The sequence below is a fragment of the Globicephala melas genome, chromosome 15 (genome assembly GCF_963455315.2).
Source record: "Globicephala melas chromosome 15, mGloMel1.2, whole genome shotgun sequence".
In the NCBI taxonomy this organism is placed as follows: Eukaryota; Metazoa; Chordata; class Mammalia; order Artiodactyla; family Delphinidae; genus Globicephala; species Globicephala melas.
In genome coordinates this window covers 60,222,373-60,247,060 of record NC_083328.1, presented here as the reverse complement: position 1 = coordinate 60,247,060, position 24,688 = coordinate 60,222,373, and the positions used below count along the sequence as shown (strand labels likewise).

Below are 24,688 nucleotides of genomic sequence, written 5' to 3'. Positions count from 1 at the left end.
AATAAATAAATACACAAATTTATTTTTAAAAAAAACACAAGTGCTAAAAACAAACAAAACCAAAAACGCAAGCTCTTAGGTCCCACCTCTGTTCTGTTGAGTCAGAAACTCTGGAGTGGGGATCAGGAGATTCTGATAAATGCTGAAGTTGGAGAACCACTGCCATAAATAACAGATGGGCAATGCACTAGGAGAAGATCCTTGTAACAACAATATCCAAAAAGAGATTGACATCTAAAATTTATAAGCTACTCCTACAAATCAACAAGAAAAAACAGGAAATCCAGGAGATAATGGAGAAAAGATATGGACAGACAATTCACTGAAGGGGAAGCCTAAATCCCTGACAAGTATAGGAGGTTCTGAATCTCAGGATTGACAGAGAAACGCAAGTTAAAACAACGAGATGTCATCTTACACCCAAAGTAGGCAAAAGTTACAAAGTCAGATAATGTAAAAGTTGCTGAAAATGTGGGGAGAAAACATCCCTCACACGCTACTAGTGGAGCCATCCTAGCAGATTTTAGTGAAAATTAAAACAGAGATGCTCTATGATCTAGTAATTCTACTCTTGGGTATACAGCTCAAAGAAATTTTCACACAGCCCCATAAGGGGCATGCACAAAGATGTTCATCACGGTGTGGTTTATGGTAAGAGGGAACTGGAAGCAACCTGACTGTCCATCACTGGGGGAATGGATAGATAAAACAGTGGATGCTCAGCTTGGAATATTTTGCAGTGGTTAGATGTAATAATTTAGGTTTTTACACAGCAACATGAGTAGATCTTTTTTTAAAAAAATAAATTTATTTATTTTTGGCTGCGTTGGGTCTTTGTTGCTGCGCGAGGGCTTTCTCTAGTTGCGGCGAGTGGGGGCTACTCTTCGTCGTGGTGCTCGGGCCTCTCATTGCGGTGGCTTCTCTTGTTGCGGAGCACAGGCTTTAGGCACGCAGGCTTCAGTAGTTGTGGCTCGCGGGCTCTAGAGTGCAGGCTCAGTAGTTGTGGCGCCCAGGCTTAGTTGCTCCATGGCTTGTGGGATCTTCCTGGACCAAGGCTCAAACCCGTGTCCCCTGCATTGGCAGGCAGATTCTTAACTGCTGCACCACCAGGGAAGTCCCCACATAAGTAGATCTTAAAAACACATTAGGGAGTGAAAAAGGAAACAACAGAATGAGAACCTTATACAATACCATTTACGTAATATAAACACACACACAGAAGACATTGTACATTTTATGTCCAGGGATATATATCAACACATAGGGGTGGGTGCCTATTGTAGGGAGGGGAAGGATTGTGGGGATGTATGGATGGAGTTCGGGGAATATAAAACAAAGTAAGACATCAGAAGGGCCTTTCATGGATCAGTTATGATGGGATGGTCATTTGCCACGAACTGAGTATAACTCATGAAACTCTCTGGATCTGAAGCCCTAATAATAATAACGATATAATTTTAACAATGGTGATAATACTACCTACCTCACGGTAAGTGCCCTGTGTCTGGCCATGGAAGGCCATGTAAAGTTCTACAAATAAATTTTAGCTCTTCTATGCAATTCTTGCCTCTTCTCAGGGCTTCTTTCTTTCAGCCTCTGAGCCTTTACTGAGGCTGTGCTGAGTCCTGTTCTTATGCTGACTTCTCCTCCCCTCCAACCCTGTCTTCAGACTTCTTTGACTACTCCAGATGCGACGGCTTGTCTGCGGAATCTTGGGTACTTTTCATTTGGGCCTCGAGCACAGAGCCAGGCTGTAATAGAGCTGTGAGGGGCAATTCCTATTTCCTCCTCCCAAACTGTGAGCTCCCTGAGGGTCTTCTCACCTCCACCTCAGTTCCTGTCCCGTTGCACACAGGTAAAGACAGGTAAACTGAGTCAGAAAGTGTTCGATGTGGAAGGGAACAGCATTTATTGAGCGCTTAGCATGTGCTAGACCCAGCACTGAGGTCTTGACCTTCAGTCATCCCTATGACGCCCCTGTGAGGTGGGTGGGGCCGCCTTCATGGTCAGAAGAGGAAATGGAGATGCAGAGAAGCTAGAACTGCTACCAGACAGGAGGCCTAGCCTGTCTGGCTCCAAATGCAAGATCTGAACAAGCAACCTGTTCAGAGCCTTAGGGCCAGGACTGGGACCCAAATCGTCCACCTCTGGGTTGACTCTCAGTAGAAAGAAACCTCTATTCCACACTAACGATCTAATTCCACCTGCGAAGGGGAGACCCTGCCTCTTAGAGCTTTAAAAATACCCTCTACACCACTTAGTATGGTCAGTTTGAGGTAATATCTGAGGGGAATCAGGAGACTCCCTCAAGTCCCTTCTCTCGAACATGTTTCTCAAACTGTAAAATAAGAGGAACAGAGGTCTTTGGGCTCTGAGAATTATTTTCTCAACCGGCCAGCAGGTGGAGCCCACTCTTCATCCCTCCCTGGGTCTCCAGAAAGCTGCGGAGTCTCGAGGAGGAGGGAGAGTCCAGAAGCCGAACCCGCGGGGCTAGTGGGACAAAGAAGTTCGCAGTCCACCCCAGCCGGCCTAGGGGCTGCCAAGTCCCAGTTAGGATTCCGCCCCCTGCAGGACATTCTCGGTACTGCAGGGACCGGAGCCCCGGGAGTAGGGACAGAGACCCCGGGAGGGTGCAGCCCCGGTTGGGGGTTTGAGGAGGAGGTCTGGGGATGGGGTCCCACAGGCAACGGTGAGTGAGGCTCAGGAGCGGGGTCTTGGGGCCACCCCCTTCCCCGCCCTCCGCATGGGCGGCGGCACAGGCTACAGGTAGTTGTCCTCGGCCGCGTCGACCCCGCTCGGGGAGCCCTGGGCCTCCTCGTCAGTGCTTTCGTCGTCGTCGTCTGGGGCCAGCGCCTCGATGTCGTGCGTGATGTCGGCCAGCAGCCGGTGGAAGGCCTGCGCCTCGGGCCGCTGGGCCGCGCCGTCGTAGCTGCGCACGGCTGACGCCGACGTGGAGCTCATGCTGCGTTTGATGCGGCCGAAGCTGTCGGTGAGGATGCCGCCCTCGCGGATGCCCACGCCCTCCAGGAAGCCCTCGAAGTAGCCGATGTCCTGGTCCGGAATGAAGGGCCGCATCCCTGCAGGCCGAGGGGCAGGGTGATTCCTGGGGGTCAAGCCTTCCCCTCCCACGGAGGAATCACCTTCTCTGGGGAGCGGAGTGCAAATCCCCACCCTGCCGCTCGCCGGCTGTGTGACCTTGCACAATTCCGGACTCTCTGAGCCAGAGCGTAACGGCATAATGCTCCGCACGCAATAAATGCTCACTACATGTTAGCTTATTATTGTTATCATTATTATTATTACATTCCCATTTATGAGTTGTGTAACACTCCTCCAATAATTACTCTGAGCCTTACTTTCCTCCCCTGTAAAAGGGAGATAATTACACCTGTTCTCTCGGTAGGGCTGTGAGGATTAAATAAGGTACTTAACACACACTGAGTGCCCCATTTGGCTTCCGTTTTACTTCTGTCACTTATTAGCTTTGTGACTTATTTATGTACTTTGCTTCTCTAAGCCTCAGTTTTCTTATCTGCAAAATGAGGGCAAATCATAGTTTCAACTTCCCGGAACTGAGGGCGTTCAATGAGATGATCCTTGCCACTACACACGGTAACTGCCCAATACATGTTAGCTTATTAAGATTATCGTTCCTGTTGCTGTTATCACTAGCCCTCCTTACTAGCTCTGTGACCTTGGAAGAGTTCCTTAGCCTCTCTGAGCCTCAGATTCCTCATGGAGTAAAATGGGAAGAATCATATCCTCTCCCAGCTTTGCTGTGAAGGTGAAATGGTTACACCTGTGCTCTCTCTCCAGGCTCTGACTGCAGACAAGTCTCTTCCCCTCTCTGCACTTCGGTTTCCCTGTTTGCCTCATGGATCTCATGATGTCAGCTTTATGGGAGGCCAAGGGATAAAGAGTAAACACTCCCAGCCTGGGCAGGGGGCTCACCAAGCAGGAGGAACTTGCGCCGGTCTCCGTAGAGCTTCAGCAGGCCTGCGCAATAGTCCTGGATGGGCAGCCCCAGACGGTAGTCCCGCAGCAGCAGGGCAAACTGCTGGATCTCAGGGGGCCCCAGCTTACTCCGCAACTGTCAGGGACACCATTCGAGATTAATCCCAAGAGCAACCCCCACCCAACCCCTGCCTAAAAGACCCAGAGCCCTCACTAAGGGTGTATCCAGCCCAGCCCTCCTGTGAAAACCTGGCCTTGGGCTGCATCTAAGAATGGGATGTGGACTCAAGCTGCCCGATTTCAAATCCTGGCCCCTTCACTGACCAGCTCTGTGATCGTGGGTAGGTGACAACCTCCTTAACCCTCGCTTTCTTCATCTGCAATGTGAGGATAATGAAGGCATTTCCTTCTTGGGTTGTTGAAAGGATGGAAAGAAATGATGCATTAAAGGCGCTCAGAACAGTGCCTGGTATAAAGTCAACACTCAGTGCTAGTTGACATTACTTGAAGCCTTTCACAGCTGACTCCGTTTGCTCTCCTAACCTCATGCCCTGCCCTGACCGCTGAGGTCTTATGCTTCAGTTATGTCCAGGATTATTCATGATGCCTGAAATACCCCATGTGTTCTCCAGGCCCTTGCTTATGCTGTTCGCACTGCCTGCCCCAGCTCACCGTGACCATGTAATCCTGCAACTGCTCGAGGCCCAGGCTGCTGTGGTCGCTGCCGCTGCAGTGGGAGCCATGGAAAGAGGGTGTGGACGTGCCGCTGTAACAGGCTTCAAATGTGTCCTGGGAGCCATTGCTGCAGAGACAGGGGGGGAAGGGGCCCTCACTCGCCTCCCTCCAGCTCCTCTCCATGTGGTAGGCTGAAGGTGGGAGGGCACAGCCACCAGTGCTCTGGGCCTGGGGCCTCATCCTATACCCCATTTTGGCCTTCGAGGCCCCATATGATCTGGCCACGCACCACCTCTCAAGCCTCGTCTCCCCCTTGCTGTTTGTGCTCAGGTCACCCTGCCTTCTGTCTTTTCTTCTAATACTCCAAGTACCTCCTCACCTCTGGGCCTTTGCACATGCTGTTCCCTCTGCCTGGAATGCCTCCCTTTCCCTGTCTTTTGCTCAGCTAACTCTTCCTCACCATTGGATCTTAAATGTCACCTCCTCAGGAAAGTTTTCCCTGATCCCTCTAGAATGGGTTAGACCCTCTGTCAAATGTGGTCACATAGTCTGTAAGCCTACCCATGACATGAAGGCCTTTCCGATGCCTCCACCAGATCTCCTCTCTATCCACTCTGTCCTTCACACCCTCTGCTGCAGCCATAGTGGCCTCCTGGCTGCTCCTCAAACATGCCAAGTGGATCCCGCTTCAGCATCCTTGCACTTGCTGTTCCCTGTACCTGGAGCGCTCTTCCCCCTTTTATTTGTCATGTCTCAGTTCAAGTGTCATCACCTCGGAGAGGTCCTCCTGACTCCCCGGATGAGGTAGGGTTTCCACAGCCTCTCTCTCAGCACTCTGAGCTTCTCTTGAGTGTTTATTACTGTTGATGCTTATTATTACTAAATAATGATTTCATTGTCTCCTGTGCTACCTTGTAAACCATGCAAGAGCAGGGACCTTGTTTTCTCTGTTTGCTGAGTACCTACTATGTGCCAAGCACAGGCCTCGTCCTTGTCTGGCTCCCCACTGTATCCCTAGCACAGAGCACAGTGCCTGGCACATGGTAGGTACTCAATAAATATCGCTTAAATAAAAGTCAACATTGGGCTCCTGCCTCCTGGTCTCTACATTGTTCCAGAACCATCTTCAATGATTACCTCCAGAGAAGCAGTGTAAGCTTAGTGTGGACTCTGGAGCCAGCCTGTCTGGGTTCAAATCGCAGGCCTACAACTTACTAGCTGCTTGACCTTGGGTCAAGTTACTTAACTTCTCTATTCTTCAGTTTCTCTATCTGTAAAATGGTATGATAAAAATTGGTGTCATTGTAAGAAACAGAGGAGTTAATGTTTGTACAGTACTTAGAGTCATGGACTAGGCAGTAAATAAACAGTAGCTACTGTAATGTTGCTATGTTGATTTTAAAAACGAAGTGCATTATAGAATAGCACTTGGCAGACAGTAAGTTCTAAAGTTAGTCATTGTCATGACTGTCATCTCTCTAGCAGATAGCAGGTTGTTTAAGGACTGGCCTAAGAGTGCACAGTCTTAAGCAAGTATATTGCCGCTGAAAAGGGGGGCGGGGGGAAGTAAGGCCTGTATCACTGGCAGAGGCTGTCCCCTGTCAGCCTTAATAACAGAAAGCCAAAGGCCTTAGTAACAGAACTAAGGTGACCAATTTGTCCCAGTTTTCCTGGGACTTTCCTGGTTACAGTACTGAAACTTCCATGTTTTGGGGAACCCCTAAATCCTGGGCAAACTGGGGTGGTCAGTCACCCTAAATAGAACCCTGGACAACATTCCCAAATGAGATTTTTTTTTAAAAAAACCCCTACATTTTCCAGACTTGCTTATAGCTAGTTCTGGCCATGAGACCAAGTTCTGGCCAATGAGATGTAAGCAGAAGTCAGGTAGGAATTCTAGCACAGCTCTTTCTTTAAAGAGATTCCTCATATGCTGCTGTGATGGCTGGAACTATAGCCACTATCTGGGCCCATGAGGTGACCTTGAGGATGGAAGCAAGTGTTAGAGAGGGAGGAAAAGATAAGCCCGAGCCCTTAATGACCATAAGGCCATAGACTCCTTGTCTATCTTATGTAAGAGACGGGCGGGTGGGGGGGGGGCGGGGGGGGGAAGCTTTATCCTTTTTAAAGCTACTCTTTTTTAGGATTCTCTATTCCATAGAGCCAAAATGACTTTTTGGCATTAGCTGTGATTTTGGCCTCTGCAGGCCACTGTGTCTGGATGACTGGGAAAGAGCTGCAGGCCCATGTGGACCTATTTGTGAGTTCTGGCTGCCCTGTCTGTCTCTCAGGGGTTCAGATCCTATAAGCTCACCAGAGCCTGGGAAGTTCAGGTTACCTGCACCCTCGGGGCCTAGCATCTCAGCACAAATCAAGATGGAGTCACTTTCTCCCACCCTCTCTTGCCCATAGGGGCTCAAGAATGCCCAGATGAGCAACCCTGTTTGTGCAGGGACAGAGGGGACCAGAGTGGGGTCCCTGAGAAGGACGGTACCCACAAGGAGCTGCAGCAGCTGAAGTCGGCGTCATAGGCGTAAGTCCCATCCGTGCGGCAGCTGTCACCTGGGGGCAGCAGACAGAGGGCGGTCAGAGGCGGCCTGGAGTAAGGATGGCGGCTGGAGCACGAATGGCCTTGTTAGTAACTGTACAGGTGTTAACTTTCACTCTGAGTGAAATGGGCAGCCACTGGAAGTTTCTGACCATGATTCCTGCCCCCACCGGCAACACACAGCCAACCTTGGGCAACGCACTTCTCTCCCAGGCACTCAACTTCCCCAAGGTTGGGACAATACCACCTTCCTGCCTACCTCAGGGGGGCCTTGGGGAGAGCAAGCCAGGGAACAGGCGAGGTAGCGCTTTGTAAACTGTGTATGTTTGACAGAGAGAAAAAAGAACTTTGAGGGCAAGGAGCTCAAAATCATGAGGAGAAAGGAGCACCAGGTACAGAGAACTTGCTCTGTACCTGCCCCTGTCATCTCAGTGAATCCAGCTACTGGCCTCCCCCTGCCCATCGTGGCTCACTTAGTGTCACTTCCTCAGGACACTCCCCTGACTTTCCAGGCCCCGCTGGTTCCTCATTATACATTCTTATAACACAGTGTGTGGTTACATTTTATCTGTGCAACTATTTAATTACTGTCGGCCTACTTCAGCACTGCACGCCTCAGAGGGAGGGCCACATCTGGCTTTACTCGCCAGTACATCCTGGTGATTAGCAGGATCCCACAGACAGGTGTTCAAGAAATACTTGTTGAATGAATGAATTTGTTGAAATATCTGTTGAGTTATCTCATTTATCTGTCCATCATCCCTGGGAGAGTCAATGAACTTTCCCAAATTCTCAATAACCACAGTTCCCACAGATGTGAGTGCCTCCAGAAGGAAAGAGCTGGCTCCCCATTGCCTGAGCTACGCAAACAGGGACCACGCTCAGGGGGCTGTGGCTGAGGAAGTTCCCTTAATGGCCCTGAAGGCAGCACGGGGAGTGAGGCTGTTGCAGGAAGCTTTAGAATCAGACGCACCTGGGTTTGAATCCTGACTCTGCCATTTACCAGCTGTGTGACCCTGAGATATTTATTGACTACTCTGAGTCTTAATGTCCTCATCTGTAAAAATTGTATTCATAAGGCCTCAGAGTGTTCTTTCATCCATTCAGAAAATACGCCTTGAGCATCCGTCCCTGGTCCTGTGTTAGGCACAGGGGATACAGTGGCAAACAGGACAGACAAGGTTGTTATGAGGATTAAATAAGATTCGGTACATCGGCCCTGTGCTTGGCACGTAGTTGGTGATCAACGAATACCACTATTGGTCTCATTCTCATTCCAGCCCTTGATGGCATTCAAGGACCAGTCTGGAAATCTTGGTTTTGACCTAGAGTCCTAGTGGGACTAGATGGCTCAGTAAACTGACAATGCATGTACTTAGGTTTTGGCAAAGTGGGGACACCAAAAAACAAAAGGGAGAGAGAGTTCAGCTCTGAGGGTCTCGTTCTGAAACTACGTTTGAGGTCGTTATGAAATTTGACATTTTATTTTAGCGACATATCGGGGGTATGCTGTAATTGCTGTAGAGGTCAGGACCCCTAAGGGCTTTCATTGGCCCCAGTCCTGGGACATCCCCCCTCCTCTGGCCTTTCAGGACGTTTCACAGGAGGGGCCACCAGGAGTTGGAGTACTCACTGCGGCTGCACAGCCACGGCCGTTCGGGTGTGGACGTATAGTGGTAGCCGGCCCGGTCCACACACTCGATGCTTTGGTCCCCGTAGATGATCTGGAAGACCTGACAGATGAGGGCGCAGGACTCCTCTGCAGCATCCTGGCCCAGAGAGGAGGACAGAGCTCAGGCCTTCTCCAGGGACCAGGATGCCCCTGCTTCCTAAAAACGCAGTGTGAGGAGGCGCACAAGGGCACACACACAACTATGGGAGCCTTTAAATTGATTTTGAGGACATTTTTCATCAAAATTATATGGCCACGCTCTGGGTGGCCTTTATAGAAATAGCCACTCACTGGCCTTTACAGAATCCAGTGACAAATGTAACTCTTCTGCCCTGAAAAATGCACACATGCACCCCAAATTTCTGGGAGAATTATGGGGCCTCCTGAAGCTTATCTAAAATAAGCCCTAATTTAGTTTAATTTACACGTAGGAAGCTGAAGCCCAGAGACATAAAGTGATTAGCCAGGACTAGAGCCCAGGTCTCCTAATGCCTAGTAAGAGGAAAGGAAGAATTAACTGTATGAAAATGTTAGGCTCAGCAGAGTTACTACTGCTCAACATAGTTACTATGCCATATTTAGATATGAGCTTCCTGGCACCCAAGGCAAAAATGGAAGCAGGATGAACACATAAACTTCAGTCCCTGATAGAAGGAAGGCATTTAAGTTCTTGGGTGCAACTTTTTTGAGATCGCAAATATGAAGAGGAATTTGCCTCTTTGATTTTCCTCTTTAAGTCTTTAAGCAAGAGACACGGAAAGACAACAACTAATGAAGAGACCAACTTCATGAAGCCACTTCTTATATTGTGCTTCTAAAAAAGCCAGTCCAGGGAGTAAATTAAAATGTAACCCAGGACAGGCATTTTGGGATGAGGGAGTGAAATTATCATTAAACCAGGATTGACGCTTATAATAGCTCTACCAAATGGACAGGGAAGAGGGCATCCTTATTTTATAATGAAAGACATGGAGGCTTAGAGTGGTTAAGTGACTTGCCCAGGCTCACACAGCAGGCTCATGGCTTTGGTTAATATTGGCACCCAGGTTTTTTGACTCTAATTCCTGTACCCTCCTTGGGACCATGATGCCTCAGATTGGAGGCCAGAGGCTCAGTTACTCCTAGAAAACAACCATTATTTATTTACTCATTCCACAAATTATTATTTAGTCCCACTGTGTGGCAAGCACTGGGCCAGGCTGTGGAGTCTCAGAGGTGAATTCGATGAGGCCTAAAGCCCTCACAGCCCAGTGGGATAAACAGGGTACACTGTTCCCTCTGCCTGGAATTTGCTTTCTTTTCTTTCTTTTTTTTTTTTTTTGCTGTACGCGGGCCCCTCACTACTGTGGCCTCTCCCGTTGCGGAGCACAGGCTCCGGACGCGCAGGCCCAGCGGCCACGGCTCACAGGACCAGCCGCTCTGCGGCATGTGGGATCTTCCCAGACCGGGGCACGAACCCGTGCCCCCTGCATCGGCAGGTGGACTCTCAACCTCTGCGCCACTAGGGAAGCCCCCTGGAATTTGCTTTCTTGACTCTTTGCCCTGCTGCTTCCTTCTCTCTTACACATTTCAGTTTAAAAGGCACAAACTCACTTTCCCTCTGGAAAATGGATCTCGTCCCTCATTATCATTGCAACCTGCTTTTCTACTTGGTCCCCATCACAAGGTATAGTAACATAGTACCCACTAATCCATCTATTCGGTATATTTATTGAGCACCTATCATGTGCCAGGCACTGCCCTGGGGGCCAGGGATACCAGAGTGAACCATCCGGAATGCACAGATGTCTTTAGATGAGGCTAGAGAGGAAATGAGGATGGTGGCTAGGCCACCATTGTAAGGTAGATGGCCTTATAAACAGTTGTAAGGACATTAGATTTTACTCTGAGTGAACTGGGGAGCCACTGAAAGGTTTTGAGCAGTGACACAATGTGACTTCTGTGTTAACAGGACTGCTCTGACCATGTGGGGGAACAGATTCTGAGCAATGGCCAAACCAGTGAGGGGTGAGTGAATGACCCAGATGGGGGAAGATGGAGCATGGACCTGGGAAGTGGGGGACAATGGAGCTTGGGGAGAAGTAGATGCACTTTGGTTATATTTTAGAAATAGGGCCAACAGGATTTGTTGACAGAGTGGATATGGGTTGTGTGAGAGACAGGAGCCAAGGAGTGCTGCAGGGTTTTGGTCTGAGCAATGGAAGGACAGAGCTGCCATTCATCAAGACAGGGAGAGCAAGGGAGGAGCAGGTCTGGGGAGAAGACTGGGCGCTCAGCTCTGGTCGTTAGACCTTTGAACGGAGAGGCTGAGTGGAGACACAGCCGTGGAGATTTGGTGGGAGGTAACATTTGGGAGAGTTCTCACTAGAGAAGGCCACGTAGAAATGAGTGTAGATAAAGGAGAAAGAGAATCAAGGACTAAGCCTGGGACAGTCCAACCTCAAGAGACTGGTGAGAAGAGGAGGCGCCAGCTCTTGAGAAGGAGCAGTCAGGGACGTAGGAAAACCAGGAGCATGTGCAGAGCTGCACACCAAGTGAGAAAATGTTTCAAGTCAGCACCAGAGCCTGAGTTTACTGGTTACTATCCACCTCTCTTAGAGAGGCACTGTGTCTGTTTTGTTCACCATGTGGGGTTTATATAGAGAGGGAGTTCAGGGCCCTGGGCCAGAGAAACAGCTTACAAGGCTCAGGGTTTGGAGGTGTCTGCTAGATGGTGAGCTCCCTAAGGGAGGGCACTAAATATGTCTTTGTTCATCTCTGTATCCATGGCACCTAGCCCAATGCCTAGCACAAGCTGGCGCTCAATGAACATGGTCAAATGAATAAAAGCAAGGGTGAATGTGGAGGATGGGGGGGACAAGAATGGCCAGAAGTCTTCTGCCTTGGGTGATGGCCACTGTTACCAAGAGTACAGGCTCTGAACTTCTGGGTCCCAATGCTGAAATCACCACCTGCTTCCTGTGTGACCTTGCACAAGTTGCTTAGCCTCTGGATCTGTTTCCTTCTCTATAGAATGGGGATGGTGGTAATATTTGCCTCCAGGGGTTACTGTGAGAATGAAATGACTTAATGCTGGTTTCCTGTCTGGCACAGGTCGGCCCTGAATTCGTGCTGGTGATTACTGTCCTCATTATTGTTACTGTGGTAGTGTGGACACTGACGACTTTGGAGAAGGAGCAGGGCTGGATGAGGGGTTAGATCAAGTCTGGGTCATTTTGAGCTTTCATCCCATTGGGACAGCAAGGGGGAGGTGTCCTGGGGCTGGAGTAAAAGCCTTTTGGCGTCAATGGGCACACAGTTTCGAAGTTCTGGGCAGTAGGGCCGAAGGAGGGAAAAGAAAAGGGGCTGGGGTAGACTCCAGGAACTTGGTATGTGCGTGGGGAGTGTGAAAACGCGCCAGGGAGGCAGGGCGCAGGGGCGCGGGATGCCCTCGGGCTCACCCTGTTGGCCACAGCCAGGATGACCAGGTTGCAGTAGGCGTCGGGGCTGGGGTCCTGCGGGTCGAGCGGGTTGGGGCCCGGGTGGCGCCGCTCCCAGCTGCCGCCGCCTCCCGCCTGCCTCCGCTCCCAGCTGCCGCCTGGCTTGCCCGCGGCGCCGCCGCCGCCGCCGCCGCCGTGTCGCCGCTCCCAGCTGCCGCTGAACGTCTGCCGCCGCTCCCAGCTGCCCGACGCCCGCGCCCCGGCGCGCTGGCGCTCCAGGCTGCCGCCGCCGCCGCCCCCGGCCCGGGCCTCGGCGCCCGCGCTCCCGCCCCACGCCATCCGCCAGTCAAGGCTGCAGATGGTGTGGCGTCGCTCCGTGGCGCCCACCCGCCGCTTCTCGGGCGCCGCCCCGGGCGGGCCCGGGTCGCGCCCCGCGCCGCCGGGGCTGGCGTCTACTCCGGCTGGCACCGGGTCCACGCCCAGACCTAGGAAAGGCCGGGTGGCCGTCAGAAGCAGGAGATCCGGGCTGAGAGCCCTCTCCCGAGGCCAGCTGGGTGTCCTGACCCCCGCCGCTGCGGTGGTGGTTGGGGGGAGAAGGGGTCCAGCCGTGTCTGGCCCCGCCCCCACCCTCAGGCTCCACCCCTGGCTTCAAAGTCGGAAGGCCGGACCCCGCCCCACTACGGGTCCTCACTTTTGGGTCCCGCCCCCACCCTCAGGCTCCACCCCTGGGTTTGGCAGTTCCCACACGCCCTACCCCATTCCGACGCCCCTTGCCTCCCAGACGCTGCCGTCTGGTCTGAGAGTAGTGGTCAGGCTGTCCCCTCCTTCTTTACCCTTAACTCGGACCCTGTCCCGGGTTTCAGGAACACCTCCTTGGCTTCCGGCTTCCCTTCAACCCCTCCCCTGGCCTCAGGCCCCGCCCCTAGTATGGCAGGGTCTGACATCTCCCACCAAGATACCCCAGCCGCAAGCTCCGCCTCCCCAGTGTATGGCCCCTCCACTAGATGAGACTCCGCCTCTGCCGCAGGTTCCCTCCTAGCCTCAGAGCCTTGCTACCCTTCATCACGCCCTTTAACTTCAGGCCTCAGGATTCTGGCTTCTCCACCGTTTCGAAGATGGTGGGTCAGGCCGCCCCTCCTTCAAGCTTCAACCTTGGGCTTCCTCTTCTCGCAAACAGCCATGTCCTGTCCCTAGTCTCAGGGTAGTTTGGTCAGGTCTTTCCATCACCCACTTATCCAGCCTCAGGCCCCGCCCCTGCCCCAGGTCACGCCCATGCCCAAGACTAGGTGTTGGGCCCTTTCTCCACTCCTTCACCTCCCCCGCCCCGGCCCTGCCAGGCCCCGCCTGCCGTACCGGTCTTAAGCACCAGCAGGTGCAGCGCGTCGTCCTGCAGGTAGGAGGCAGCGGCGATCTCGTGCGTGGGGATACGCAAGATGAGCTCCTCGTTGTCGCGCCAGGTGAGCAGCAGGCAGCGGGCCGACAGGCTCAGGATGCTGTCCTGCTCCGCCGTGGTCTTCAGCGGCAGCTCCTTCAGCTGCTGCGGGGTGGGTCGGATCTCCTGAGTCCCGGGGGCCTCGGGTGGGAGAGGTAGGGGACCAGACCCTGCCCTCCCCTCTCCCGGAGCCTCACCCTGGCCGTGTCCAGCAGCTGCAGGAGCTCGTCGCGGCTGGAGGGGTTCAGTGAGGAGGTGACCCAGGTGAGGTGGCCCAGGAACTGGATGGAAATGGGGCGGGGGCGGGGGTGGTGGGAAAAGGGCAGAGAGAGGTCTCCCTGAAGCCTTGGAGGACCCTGACCTCCTCACTGACACAGTGCGGGTAGACTGAGATAAAAATATCTGAATTAATAATAATAGCCTGATAATAACTGTTATTAAAGCCATTGTAGGAGCCAGGCATAGTCCTGAGAGTTTTCTGCACTCATTCATCATCGCTTTAAGGATGAGAAAACTAAGGCACAGCAAAGCCAAATAACCTGCCCAATATTATAGAGCTAAAAAGGGCAGAACTGGACTCCACACACCAGAGTCCATACTCTCACTGCTAGCTTATTTTTGCTAAAATAAGCTTATTTTATGAGCACATAGTTATTTAGCTATGGCAGAAACAAAAGTCATTAGAATAGCTTGAATTTCCTGCTTGGCCTGAGTGGCTCTGTGCACCCCAAGCACCAGTGTCAACTGACTGTGCAGGTCACTGGCCCTCTTCATGATCTTGTCGCAGAAGTCAAATGGAAAGGGAAGAATGTTGTATCCAATTAGTATATAATTTTGTCAGAAAAATGATGCCCTAAATTAAATTAATAGTAAATTAATTCTTCATTCATTCTTAGTTATAGCTTAATGTTATCACACTTAAATGTTATTTAATATAAGAATTAACTTTTTAAAATATTTTTAGTTTTATTCTTCTAGGTGATTCTACCAATCATACCTTTCTTTTCTTTTTATTCTCTATGAAATTTCAGTTCCCAATTTTTTAAGTGGATTTGTTTGCTAGCTTTTCTCTTCATATAGGGCTGCCAGGTAAAATACAAGATGCCAGTTAAACTTGGTTTTCACATAAACAACTAATATCAAAACTAAAAAAGTACTCATCGCCTATCTGAAATTCAAATTAAAAAAATTTTTTTTGTTGAAATATAATTGATTTACAGTGTTAGTTTCAGGTATATAGCAAAGTGATTCAAATACATATTCTTTTTCAGATTCTTTTCCATTATAGGTTATTATAAGCTATTGAATATAGTTCCCTGTGTTATACAATAGGTCCTTTTGGTTATCTATTTTATATATAGTAGTGTGTATCTGTTAATCCCAAACTCTAATTTATCCCTCCCCCCACCAAAATTCAAACTTAACTGGGTGCCTGTTTTTACTAAATCTGACACTCCTACCCCCATATCAGTCTTTATTGGGTAGCGAGGATTCTCCACTGCTCCTTCATGGTGTTCATAAAATAGAAGTAAAGCCCCTGAGTTGGCCTAAGTCCATGTGGCCTGCAGAACTGGCTTCCTTTAAGCTGGACACTGTCCAAGTAGCAGCAACGTCACTGCAGTAAAATCTCACAGGACGGTCCGGCTTTTTGGTGCACAGAGCACCCTCCCATCTGCTCTCCCCTTGGGGTAGGCTTTGAGCCCCATGTTGAGATGGCAACACTGAGGCTGAACAGGTGGAGGTCACTTGTTGAGGGTCCCCAGCATAATTCAGGGGCAAGGCTGCCTTGAACCCAGGCCTCTTTCCCCTGAGCCTCCCCTGTGTGGTCAGGGGTTGGTGTGGGGGAGAGGTAAGGTCTTTCCTGATGGAATCCAGAACATGCTTCCCTAAAATATGGCATCTTGGCACATTGAATATCTTAAGCTGAAGGAGTATGAGAAAACGGCAGAAGCAGGAAGGTCACTCTAACTTCCCCCACCTCACCCATCTTCCCTGAAAGCAGGCGATAAATCTCCCTGGTGAAGGGTACCCTCCTTTCAGGGTACCAGTAGGAAGGGAGACATCCTTATCACCAGGGACAGGGAATTGAGGGCCGAGAAGTCTGTATAAACAAACCTTGTTCCTCTTTCACCATTTACCAACCCCCTCCAAACCCCTCTGGCCTTGTCCATTCTTCACAGATTTATTGTTTCTTTGTCAAAAAGTATAAAAACTTCCTGCTCTGGTCACTTCTCAGGGTCTTCCATTCTCTTCTGAAGGCTCTCATGTCCATGTGAAAATTTAATAAAATGTGTGTGCTTTTCTCCTGTTAATCTTTGTTCAGTTTAATTTTCAGATCCAGCCAGGTAACCTAAGAGGGCTGAGGAAAACTTTCCCCCCAGCCCCTTATCTCAAGCTTCTTCCCACCCCTCCTGCTCATCCCGAAAGTACCTTGACCTCTTTCTCCAGATAGTCACACAGCAGAATCTGGGGGTCGATGAGGTAGTCGGGGGGATAAAGGGGCATCGAATGCAGGGGCCGGCGGCTCACACTGCTTCGAAAGGCTGCCCGGCGCCCAGCCTTCGGGAACACCAGCCTCCGGATGGGGGACACGAAGCCCTGGGAGAGGCGGGGGCGTGGGGGTAAGAACAGTAATAACAGCAACTGACTTGATCATATTCAGCACTTACATGTGCAGCCTTTTACTTACATTACCTAATTTAATTCTTACAAAAACTCTGCAGAGGGGGTAGCTCTATGATTCCCATTTAGTAGGTGGAGAAACAGCCTCAGAGAGGCAGCTAGCTAATAAGGTCACCAGCTAGTAGCGGTAGAACCAATAGTTCACCTTGGGCAGTCTGGCTCCAAACCTTCCATTCTAAACATGCAGGTGAGGGTAGAAGCCCTGTGCAGGCCCAGGCTGAGGCTTAAGGAACCCCCACCCAGGCTGGGGCAAGTACAGAAAAATATTAACATTCAGTGTGGCTGAGTGGTGGGTGCATAGGTATTTAAGCTATTTTCTGTGCTTTCCTAAATATTAGAAATGGTTAACAGGTACCTTGAAGTTTAATCCAGTGGGCACCTGCATAAAAATGGCCTGGATCAAGGTTAAAGGAGCAAATTTCAGGACCCCAGCCCATCCCAACAGAATTTAAACTCCCAGGAAAGTGTGAGCACTGCTCTAGAGCAGTGGTTCTCAGTGTGTGGTTCCTGGGTCTCCACCAGCAGTAGCAGCAGCATCGCCTGTGAACTGAAGAGAAATCTACATTCTTGCGCTCCATCTCAAACCTATTGGATCAGAACCTGGGATGAGACCCAATGATCTGTGTATTAACAAGCGCTCCAGGTGATTCTGCTGCAGGCCCAGCTCAAGTTTTAAAATCAGTATCACGGAGCCTGGATGAAGTACGTGGAAGCTCTGAGAAATGAGAACAAGCGATGTGGGAACGAGCACCCCAAGCAGAGGGCACAGCATGTGCAAAACACTGGGGGCTGCAAGGGCGGGCGCGAGCCTGGAGAAGGTGTGTTGTAGCTGTGGCTGAATGACGAGATGAACAAGTCATAGAGGGCTCGAATGCCGGCTGTGGAGCCAGGACTTTATCCTGTATATGGGAGCATGTGTGTATATGTGAGTGGAGTGGGGAGGTGAATGCTTTGTCTGTGGCCCTCAGTGGTCCACCCCTGCCCACTTCTCCAGCCTCATCTCACCCCACGCTGCCCCTAACTCCTGCCCTCCAGCTATAGGGCCATCTTTCAGTTCTTCCTATTTGCTACATTCCTTCCTACCATGGAGCTTTGCACATGCTGTTCCTCTGCCAGAAACACTCTTCCCTGTCCTCTTTCCTTCCACCCATCAGATCTCAGCTCAAACTGACCAGTCTAGGGCTGGGTCCCTTAATATTCTGTCACCCAGCACTGTGTGTGGAGACTTTTGTACAGTTTTACATTAATTGTTTTTTTTTTAAAAATTAATAGTTGTCTCCCTCACTAGAATGTGAGCTTCAGGGAGGGAGCAGGGACCTTGTCTGACTTTGCTCACCAAGTGCATCATCACCAGCGCCAGGCACAGTGCCTGGCACATAATAGGTGCTGAATAAATATCTATAGAAGGAATGAACCAAGAGAGAACAAGCACCTATGTCTTGTCTCCCTTCGGAGCCCTCACAGTTCATGTGGGAGTCTTTTCAAACAGCTGGATCTAGGTTTCCTGGGGGAAGAGGGCTCAGTGGGGGTGGGGGTGGGAGTTGGAATCCCAGAGGCTCCCTGGACCACAAAGAGAAACAGGTGTGATGCCCAGAGAACCAGACTAGAAAATATCTGAGAGTCAGGAAGGGGTAAAGGTCTAGGGGTGGGGGGAATGACCCCCAGGCTGAGGCCTTTGGTGCAGAACTGGGCCCTGTATAAAGACAGGGAGGGGGCAGGCTCAGTTGGAACCCAGCGGGGGGGGAGCAAGCAGGTGTCTCGAGCCTGGATAGGCAGCCTCATAGCACAGAATTGCCCTGGCTGAGGTCCTTCTGTCTGGGGAGGCAGGGAGCAGGGGAATGGGTTTGTTGGGTGGCTCTCTATCTGTCCCTTGGTCTGAGAAGCTGCAGGAGGGAACCCCCAGGAACACCAGGGAAGCAGGTTGAGAATATCTCCCAAACTAATCTGACTGGCTGGATTTTCCTGGAAGGTGCCCGTCCGTCTGTCCATTCCTGGGATGGCACAGGCCACTGAGAGCAGGGAGACGGGTTAGGGAATTTTGAGTCCAAATGTCTGGCTGCCCAAGGGTGGGGAGGAAGGTCTTTCCCAATAAGAAGAAAGGCTCTCCTGACGCCACTCACTGCCCATCACCCCCCTCCTCCCCCCAGGCTTCCCACTTCTCCGACTCCGGGGACATCTCTCTACCGCGCACCCCTTCCAACCTCCCACCTACCTTTTTCCCTTTCTTGACTTCATATTCCATGGTGAAGTGTCCCCTCCACTCCTGCCACCCTCCTGGCCACCCCCCTCCACCTTCTCCCCCCATGCAGTTCCTTTGTTCTTTTTCCTGCCTGGTCGGAAACTCCACCAGTCCCAGAGTTCCTGCCCCTCCCATCTGATAGTGAGCGGTGGGGTGTGGGGTGGGTGGAGGACGCAGCCTTGGGACCTTCCAGCTGAACAGTGGAAGCCCAGCCAGAGCAACTGGCCTGGGGAGAAAGCCCCCAAGGCCTCCAGCAGGCTTGCTATTTAGGGGGCTTGGGAGTTGAGTAAGGCTGGGAATGGTCCCCTGAATTTGGAGTCGGAAAGTCCCAGATACCACCCCCTCTTCTGCCACCGACCTTGCTGTGTGACCTTGGCAAGACAGGATAGTTCCCCTTTTCGAAGCCTCAGTTTCCCCCTCCCCTTTATAAATTAGGAGTAAACATTGCCTTCCTCTCTGGGCTGGTGTGGTGAGAAATAAATGGAAGTGGGTGGGAAAATGCTTCATAAACTATGGAATATTGTGTCTGAGCAAGTAATGATTTTAAAATTTAATCTTACTATTAAGGGAGGTGGTATGCATGGGCTTTAGAGACAGGCTGTTTGAGTTTGAATCCTGGCTTTGTCACTTACTAGGGTTATGACCTTGGGTCTGTAACCTCTTGTGCCTCCATTTCCCCATCTGTACAATGGGCATAATACCAGCCTTGTGACCTTGTAAGAATTAAATGCACTTAGAAAGGCTCTTGGCACATGTGAGGTACTCAGTAAATATTAACTATTTACCTGTGTGTCTGTGTGTCCTGGGCTGTTTTACTGTCTCTTGAGAGAATAATATTAGAGAGGCAAGGTTCCCTTTGTGGTTCTGGACTGAGCACTTTACTTATTTCATCTCACTTATTCTTCACAATATTGGGGTACCATTGTTATACAGATTTTTTTCTTTCTTTTTTTTTTTTTTTTTTTTTTGTGGTACGCGGGCCTCTCACTGCTGTGGCCTCTCCCGTTGTGGAGCACAGGCTCCGGACGCGCAGGCTCAGCGGCCATGGCTCACGGGCCCAGCCGCTCCGCGGCACGTGGGATCTTCCCGGACCGGGGCACGAACCCTTGTCCCCTGCATCGGCAGGCGGACTCTCAACCACTGCGCCACCAGGGAAGCCCTGTTATACAGATTTTTAAAACAGGCTCAATTGCAGAGGCTGACCCAATGAGGGGACACAGTGAATGAGAGGAGGACCTGGGATATCTGCTGGGTCTGGCTCTGATCTGAAGCCTGGTTCCTTTCCTCTAGGGCCTATGCCCTCTGTGTGGCCCACCCAGGACAGCTGGAAAGGTTCTGACTGACCCCTTCTGACCTTGCCATGACCCCTGGGTTCTGGAGACCTAAGTCCCGGAACTGATTTGCTGTATGATCCAGGGAGGTTGCTTATTGTAAGCTCCCTGGGCCTCAGTTTCCTCATCTTTCCAACGGGAACAATAATCCCCCAAACCCTGTCCTGCAGTCAGAGACATGGCAGGAAAGACATCAGGCCGTGCATAAGAAGGCAGTTGGAAATTATGAAGTGCAGGGGCCAATGCATAGGATTGTTTTGAGTTTTTTCTAAAAGCCTGGGTGTTCCAGGTTAGTGCCGGTGGGAGCGAGGGTCAGAGCTCCCCACTGCCTCTGGGTGTGAGAGCCGACAGAGGCTCCCAGACACCAGCCTTCCCTCTTCCCCTCCCTCCCTCTTTTGGGGGTGGGGAAATGGCCCAGGCTGCTTAGTGCTAGCTCATACAGCCACCCCCACCTGCTCCCCTACATCCTGCCAGTCACCTCCCAACAGCAGGAAGTGAGGTCTCCCTCAGCGCCCCCGCTGGCCAACAGGAAGAGGCCTGACCCAATCCCTGACTGCCCCAGACATCAAACTCCCAGTTAACCCCTGAGCAGGTCCTGAACTCCCACCCTCAGAGTGGCAGCAGGGAATGAAAGGTGGTCTCTTGCTTTGGCACCTCCAAGACTGACTTTTTATTTTTTTAAAGATTTTCCTGATGTGGACCATTTTAAAAGTCTTTTTGAATTTGTTACAATATCGCTTCCGTTTTATGTTTTTTTGATTTTTTGGCCACGAGGCATGTGGGATTTTAGCTCTGTGACCAAGGATTGAACCTGCACCCTCTGCATTGGAAGGTGAAGTCCTAACCGCTGGACCTCCAAGGGAAGTCCCCCATGACTGACCTTTGCAAGCCTTTTCTTCTCTCTGAGCCTCAGTTTCCCTATCTGTAAAATGGGGATGTCTATTATTCCTGGAATAACTCCAAACATCACTGAACTGCTGGGAATCTCAAACAGGACAAGAAGTGTTCTGAATGCCACTAGAAAGAGCAAACTATCCCTGTGTTCCCTGCAGTGCACACCCCAGGGCCATGAACAGATCAATTGGCTAGTACGTCAGTGGAAATGGGCGGAGACAGGTGGACCTAGGTTCACATGTGTATGACCTTGAACCAGTAGTTTCTCTTGGAGTCCCAGAGTCTCGTGTGTCAAAAGCAGGATAATGATGGTGCTTGCCTCAGAAGGCTGCTGCAGGGATTAAGTGGGATCAGAAGCATACAGTGGTAACACTTATTAACAAAGTTGCTTGTGAATCAAAAAAGAGGTGAGTAAAACAAAGTCCATGCCCTCAAGACTTAACAGTTGTGGCAAATAGGATTCACGTCTTTTGAGCCACCTCCAGTTGATTGGAGGGGCTGCCCTGGAGTGCTGATTAGAAAAACCAGATCTACTCCCAATGAAAAAGGGATTGCCATGGGATGGTGGCTGGGTGGGGAATGTGGCAGCTGGTGTACAGTGCATATGCTGACCCCTAAACTGGTGAGAGAGAAAGACACACAGGCAAAGAACTCTGATACAAGGCAAGCGACTTGTTTGGGGAAGGTAGAATCAGGAGCCATTCACCAAGCCTGTGGCATTCAAGCCAGGCTTTGAAGGGCGTATGGACAGGAAGGTCACTCCGGGCAGAGGGAACAGCGTGAACACTCATTGCATGAGATGCGACACTTTTGGCTACCAAGAATAGACTATCCGATCAAAAGTGACTTAGACATAAGGGAAATTTATTATCTCTCAAGACAAAGCCCAATGGTAAGTGATTTTAGGGCTGGTTAATTGAGCAGCTCAAAAATGGCATCAAGTTCCTTACATCTTCTGCTTTGCTGGTGTTATAGGCTGAATTGTGTCCCCCCCCCCGCGCCCCAAAATTTATATGTTGAAGCCCGCACACCCAGTACCTCAGAATGTGGCTGTTGGGGAGAGAAGACCTTTAAAGAGGTGATTAAGTTAAAATGAGGCCATAGTGTGGGTTCTAATCTAACTTGATCGGTGTCCTTATAAGAAGAGGAAATTTGAACACATAGACACCAGGGGCGCACACACACAGAGGAAAGGCCATGTAAGGACATAGTGAGAATGCTGCCATCGGCAAGCCAAGGAGAGAGCCTCAGAAGAAACCAGTCCTGCTGACACCTTGGTCTTGGACTTCTAGCCTCCGGAACGGTGAAAAAATAGATTTCTGTTAAGTCACCCAGTCTGTGGTATTTTGTTATGGGAGCCCTAGCAAACTAACACAGCTGGCAAGAGGGCTGTAGCAGTTGTAGGACCAATACAGACCTGATACTACTCATCATTATTCTGGTTTTGATGCTATCAACCCTTGATAAGGCCAAGGGTTTCCCCTTCTTATGTGTCTTTTTATCGAGAAGGAAAACCTTTCCCAGAGATTCTTCAAGAGACTTCCCTTAGGGATCTAGGGGTCAGATGTATTAGCCAGGATATATTTCAGCTCTAACAAAGATCCAAATAACAGTGGCTTAAACGTGATAGAAGTTGATCTCTTCCATCACATAAGCAAGTCCAGGGCAGGTACAGCAGCTCCATGTGTCCAGGACCTAGGGGCTTCCCGTCTCGCTGCTCCACCAGGCTAGGGTTTTGCTTTCAACTTCAAGTTGGCTCTCGACACAGCTGCAGTCAAGCCGGTAGGAAGGGTAAACTGAGCCAGAGGAGAGCACAGCTCCTCCCTCTAAAGGGATGACCTGGAAGCAGCACAAAGTTCTACCGCTCATATCCCATTGGCCGGAACTTGTTTCCATGGAAACGCCTAATTGCAGAGGAGGCTGGGAAATAGTCTTCTATTCTGAGTGGCCATGTGCCCAGCTAATAATTCCTTTATAGAAAAAGGGGGGGCATGGATACTGGGGGACATATAGCAGTCTCTGCCTCACAGAATTGGGTCACATGGCCCTGCCCCCACCAATCCTCAGTCAGGGGAATTATCTTGGACCAATGGTTCTCAAACTTGGGTGTGCCTCAGAATCTGCGTGAAGGCTTATAAAAACATGGTGCTCCCCACCCACACCATGGCGCTCCCCACCCACACCATGGCTGGTTCAGTAGGTCTGGGGTGGGCTCTGAGAATCAGCACATTTCTAACAAATTTCCTGGTGATGCTGCTCTGGGGACCACACTTTGAGAACTATTGTCTTGCCTCCTAAGGCCAGGTAGGGGCTACATTCCCTGAGCACTTGGGCTGGGGGGTCCTAGGAAATGGGGCTCTACCTCATGAGAGAATGGAGAGAAAGGGCATTGGGTGGCAACCAGAAGAACCTCACAGAAGCAGGAAGATGGTGGTTTGGAGAAGCTATGAGGTCTAGGTGGGGTGATGTTGGAGGTGAGAATTGAGAGGTATTTTGGGTCCAGGTTGTGAAAAGTCAGCATCTTGCCTACTAAAGAATGTCACCAGCCATCTGGCTCTACAAGAATTGAGTCATTGGCCACTGCAGTCACTGACCTTTAACACACCCTGAAGGGAGATCAGGAATGAGGCACTCTGTGCTCTGGGAAAACTGGCAGAACAGCCCTTCAGATAGTTATATATTTTCAGGAGAAATGTTTTATGCACCTGGATTCTTGCATCTTCCCATACTTCGGAAAGCACTAAAACCATTAACTAAGATATCTGTTCCTTGAGACTAGCAGCAAAGTTGACAATCTTTATTCTGAAGGCCCTGGGAAGCCATGGGAGATTGTAAAGCCAGGAAATGTCATCGTCACATTTGGGGGAGGAGGCATTAAAGCAATGGTCCTCAAAGTGAGGTTCTTAGAGCCCCTTGTACTAGATCCTCTGGAGAGCCTTTAAAATTCATATTCCCAGGCATGCTCTATTACCCCCCCCTCCAGTTATGGAGACGGAAATCTGCATTTTAAATATCCCCACTCCGCCCCAGGTAATTCTGATGCATTTTGAAGTTTGAGAACCACTGGCTTAGAGGGTGGAAACCCTGGAGGTAGGGAGATCTCTTAGGGGCAATGCCCTCTAGAATGTAAGCTCCAGAAGGGCAGCGATCATGACTTTAATATCATTCTTATTCACTGTGTCTTAGAAGAGTGCCTGGCACGTAGTAGTTATTCAATAAACATTTGTTTTAGCGGCATTAGGAACTTCGGTCTAGGTCCTGACTTTGCCACTGACTCATTCTTTGACCTCTAGAAAGTCTGTCCCCAGTCCCTTTTTTCCCTTACCTGTAAAACGAGGAGTTTGGAGAAAATCCCTAAATTTTTGGCCCCACCCATCATTCTGGTTGAGTGATTGAGGTTCTGTCCAATCAACAAGGAGCTTTGTATGCTGCTGTCCTCTTCCAGCCAAATGCCTGTGTCTCTTAAGGGAGCCACAGGAGCCGCAGGGGTTGTGGCAGAGGGTGTCCTTTCTCCCCGCACCCTCCTTCCTCATCTTCTTTCTCTGGCGCAGAATAGCCAAAACAATAAGACGCAAACAGCACGTACTGAAATGACTTTTAATATCTCATGTTGCAGCAAAATTAAAAATATACAAAAAGTTTGTGGCGTACAAAAGAGTCTCAGTACAGAAGTCCCAGCTTGGGGTCCCCTCCCCCTCCTGGGGGAAGGGCAGAGGGGTGAGTGGGGTCTCGGGACTGAGGATGGCACAGATGCAGTAAATACCAGGAGGTGGGATCGGGATTGGAGACACAATTGGGCAGGGGTGGGGGTCGACTACAGAGGGAAGAAAGAATCTGGATGG

The 24,688-nt window shown here is 50.5% G+C and overlaps 1 protein-coding gene across 2 annotated transcripts; it reads right to left on the bottom strand.

Moving 5' to 3' along the window:
* Positions 1 to 826: 826 nt before the first annotated feature.
* On the bottom strand, positions 827 to 18,663 carry CCM2L (CCM2 like scaffold protein). 2 transcript variants are annotated; one of them, XR_009559114.1, is made up of 11 exons: positions 18,595 to 18,663; positions 16,131 to 16,298; positions 13,898 to 13,981; positions 13,622 to 13,805; positions 12,290 to 12,753; positions 8,811 to 8,946; positions 7,128 to 7,191; positions 4,627 to 4,756; positions 3,952 to 4,090; positions 1,484 to 3,077; positions 827 to 1,132 (listed from the first exon to the last, which is right to left on the bottom strand). XR_009559114.1 is itself a non-coding variant. In XM_030830950.2 (10 exons), exons 1-10 carry the CDS (start codon positions 18,622 to 18,624, stop codon positions 2,761 to 2,763), a joined length of 1,716 nt encoding a protein of 571 aa, XP_030686810.2. In that variant the 5' UTR covers positions 18,625 to 18,663; the 3' UTR covers positions 827 to 2,760. The 2 variants fall into 2 exon arrangements, 1 of the variants encoding a protein (XP_030686810.2); XM_030830950.2 differs by having other exon boundaries at positions 827 to 3,077.
* Positions 18,664 to 24,688: the final 6,025 nt, after the last annotated feature.